General features: G+C 14.1%; 1 protein-coding gene across 1 annotated transcript; it reads left to right on the forward strand.

Annotated features, from left to right (window-relative positions):
- Positions 1–864: 864 nt before the first annotated feature.
- Positions 865–2,302, forward strand: PGAL8A_00408800 (conserved Plasmodium membrane protein, unknown function; the record flags this gene model as incomplete). The annotated part of the gene is made up of 4 exons (XM_028670454.1): positions 865–1,664; positions 1,804–1,868; positions 1,979–2,044; positions 2,184–2,302. The coding sequence occupies 4 exons, from the start codon at positions 865–867 to the stop codon at positions 2,300–2,302; spliced, it is 1,050 nt and encodes a 349-aa protein (XP_028527205.1).
- Between the last annotated feature and the right edge of the window lie 18 nt (positions 2,303–2,320).

The following is a 2,320-nucleotide window of genomic DNA, read 5'->3' on the forward strand; positions in this document are numbered from 1 at the left end:
TTTTAAAAAAAAAAAAAAAAAAAAAAAATATTTATATAGAATTTCATATTATTATTATTAATTTTAAAAAAGATATGTATATTCATATAAAATTACAAAGTCTATTTAGGAAAATTTTATTAGGAAATTAAAATTAGAAATATATAAAAAAAAAAAAAAATAAAATAAAGCATACTCATTAAATATATTAAAAAAAAAATTGAAGAAATTAAAATTTGTATGTATTTAGAGAAATTTAATGTTTATTGAATTATATAAAAGAATACATTTTTTTTTTTTTTTTTTTTTTTGAGATAATAAAAGAAAGAATTTCTTTAAATTTTAAAAAAAGGTTTTGTAAAAAAGGTTAAGAAATGACTAGATTTTAAACATTAGTAATCGTTTTGTAATAATATTTAATTTTTTTATTTCTTTAAAATAAAAATAAATATAAGAAAGGAAAAGTATAAATTTAAGGAGAATAAAAAAAAAACAAAGGTAAAATATTTCAATACTAATTTTTCTTTATTATTAATTATTATTAAAAAACTATTTTTTTTTTTTTTCTTTTTAGTATTATTAATAAAAAAAAATACATTTTTTTTTTAAATAAATATTAAAAGTTAAAAAAGTAGGAGAATGTAAATATTATTTAACAAAATAAAACTATTAATAAATATAAAAAATAATAAAGAAAAAAGAAATTAGAAATAATTATATTTAAAAAAAAAGTATTATATGAAAAAGATATAGTTTTATAGGAAATATGAAAATCTAGAAACAAGATAAAAATAAAAAGTAAACAAAATAAAGAGATAGAAGTATTTATAAATTATAATACTAAACAAAAATTTATTTGAATTAATGTAAAATAAAATTATCATAATGGATAATTTAGAAAAAAAAAAAAAAAACTGGAATAATGTAAAGAATTATATTTTAAAGAAAAAAGAAGATACAGAATCGTTTTTTGCTAATGAAGAATTAAGTGATGATTTATTAAATTTATTAGAAAAAAGTAATAGTACTGAAAGAAAATTTATAGTATCAAAAAATACAAATATTTTAAAATCTAATATAGATAAAGTTATTAACATAGATGTTTTTAATTATATATATGAAATGATAACTAAAAAAAATGAAATGAGAAAAGAACAAATGAAATTAACACTTTTTAGTATTAATAGATGTGTTGACTTTTTTAATGATTTTGCATTTCTTATAAAAATTTTTTGTCAAATTAACTTTTCTAAATCACCAAATACTATAAATCAAAACATATATAAATTTATATTTTTATGGTTTTTATTTTTATTTATAACATCTTTTTTCACTTTTTATCTTCGTAAATTTTTTATATTAAATATAATCCCAAAAAAACATCACAATTTATTTTCTTTATTTAAGGTTTTTAAAGAAATTAAGTCAATAGATCAAAATAATTTATCCATTTTGTACTTTTATGATAGAATTCAAAAAACATATGTAATAATTAACAAAGTTTTTGAAGATATACCTCAGTTTTTATTGTGTTTATTATATATGATATTAAATGGGAAGGATAAATTTATAATTTTTAACATATTATATTCTATTATATATTTTATAATTAATACAATTGATCTAGGATTTAACTACCCAATAATAGGAACTTTAAATTTATTCTTTTCAACTTATATTTTAGAGTTATATATATAAACAGATATAAAATATAGAGGAAAATAATAACATTTAACTTATTTTCCTAATATTTATATATATATATATATATATACAAATATAAATATTTATTTATTATTTTATTTTTTTTTTTTTTTTTTGTAGTGATTCTTTTGTTGAATATGATGCTGCTCCTACGAATAAAATTTTTTGTTTATATTCATTTTTTGGTAATAATTTAAAGATAAAAAATTTTCATTTATAGAATACGAAAAAACAAACAAACATAAATATTTATTTTTTATTAAAAATATTTCATTATTTTATTTTTATTTTTTAGTTTTTTTTATATGGTCACTTCTTGCTCTAGTAACAAAAAGATTTGTTAGCATTTTTTGGTTTCCATGTAATTAACAAAAAAAAAAAGTATTTATTCTCATTTTTATACCTTTAATAATATATACAATGATTTACAAAATTAATAAGAAACATTAGCTTTTAACACATAACTTTTTCATTTTTTTTTTTTTTTTTTTTTTTCTTAGTTATATATTTTCAATTTTCAATACTCTTCTTAATTTCAATTATGTTTTTATTAATTTTTTTGTATTTTTATTTTCATGCAAAGCAAAGTTTTTATTTAAACCCTTATTATTGTTTATAAAGTAAAAAAAAAAAAAAA

Source organism: Plasmodium gallinaceum, assembly GCF_900005855.1.
Source record: "Plasmodium gallinaceum strain 8A genome assembly, contig: PGAL8A_v1_108, whole genome shotgun sequence".
Lineage (NCBI taxonomy): Eukaryota > Apicomplexa > Aconoidasida > Haemosporida > Plasmodiidae > Plasmodium > Plasmodium gallinaceum.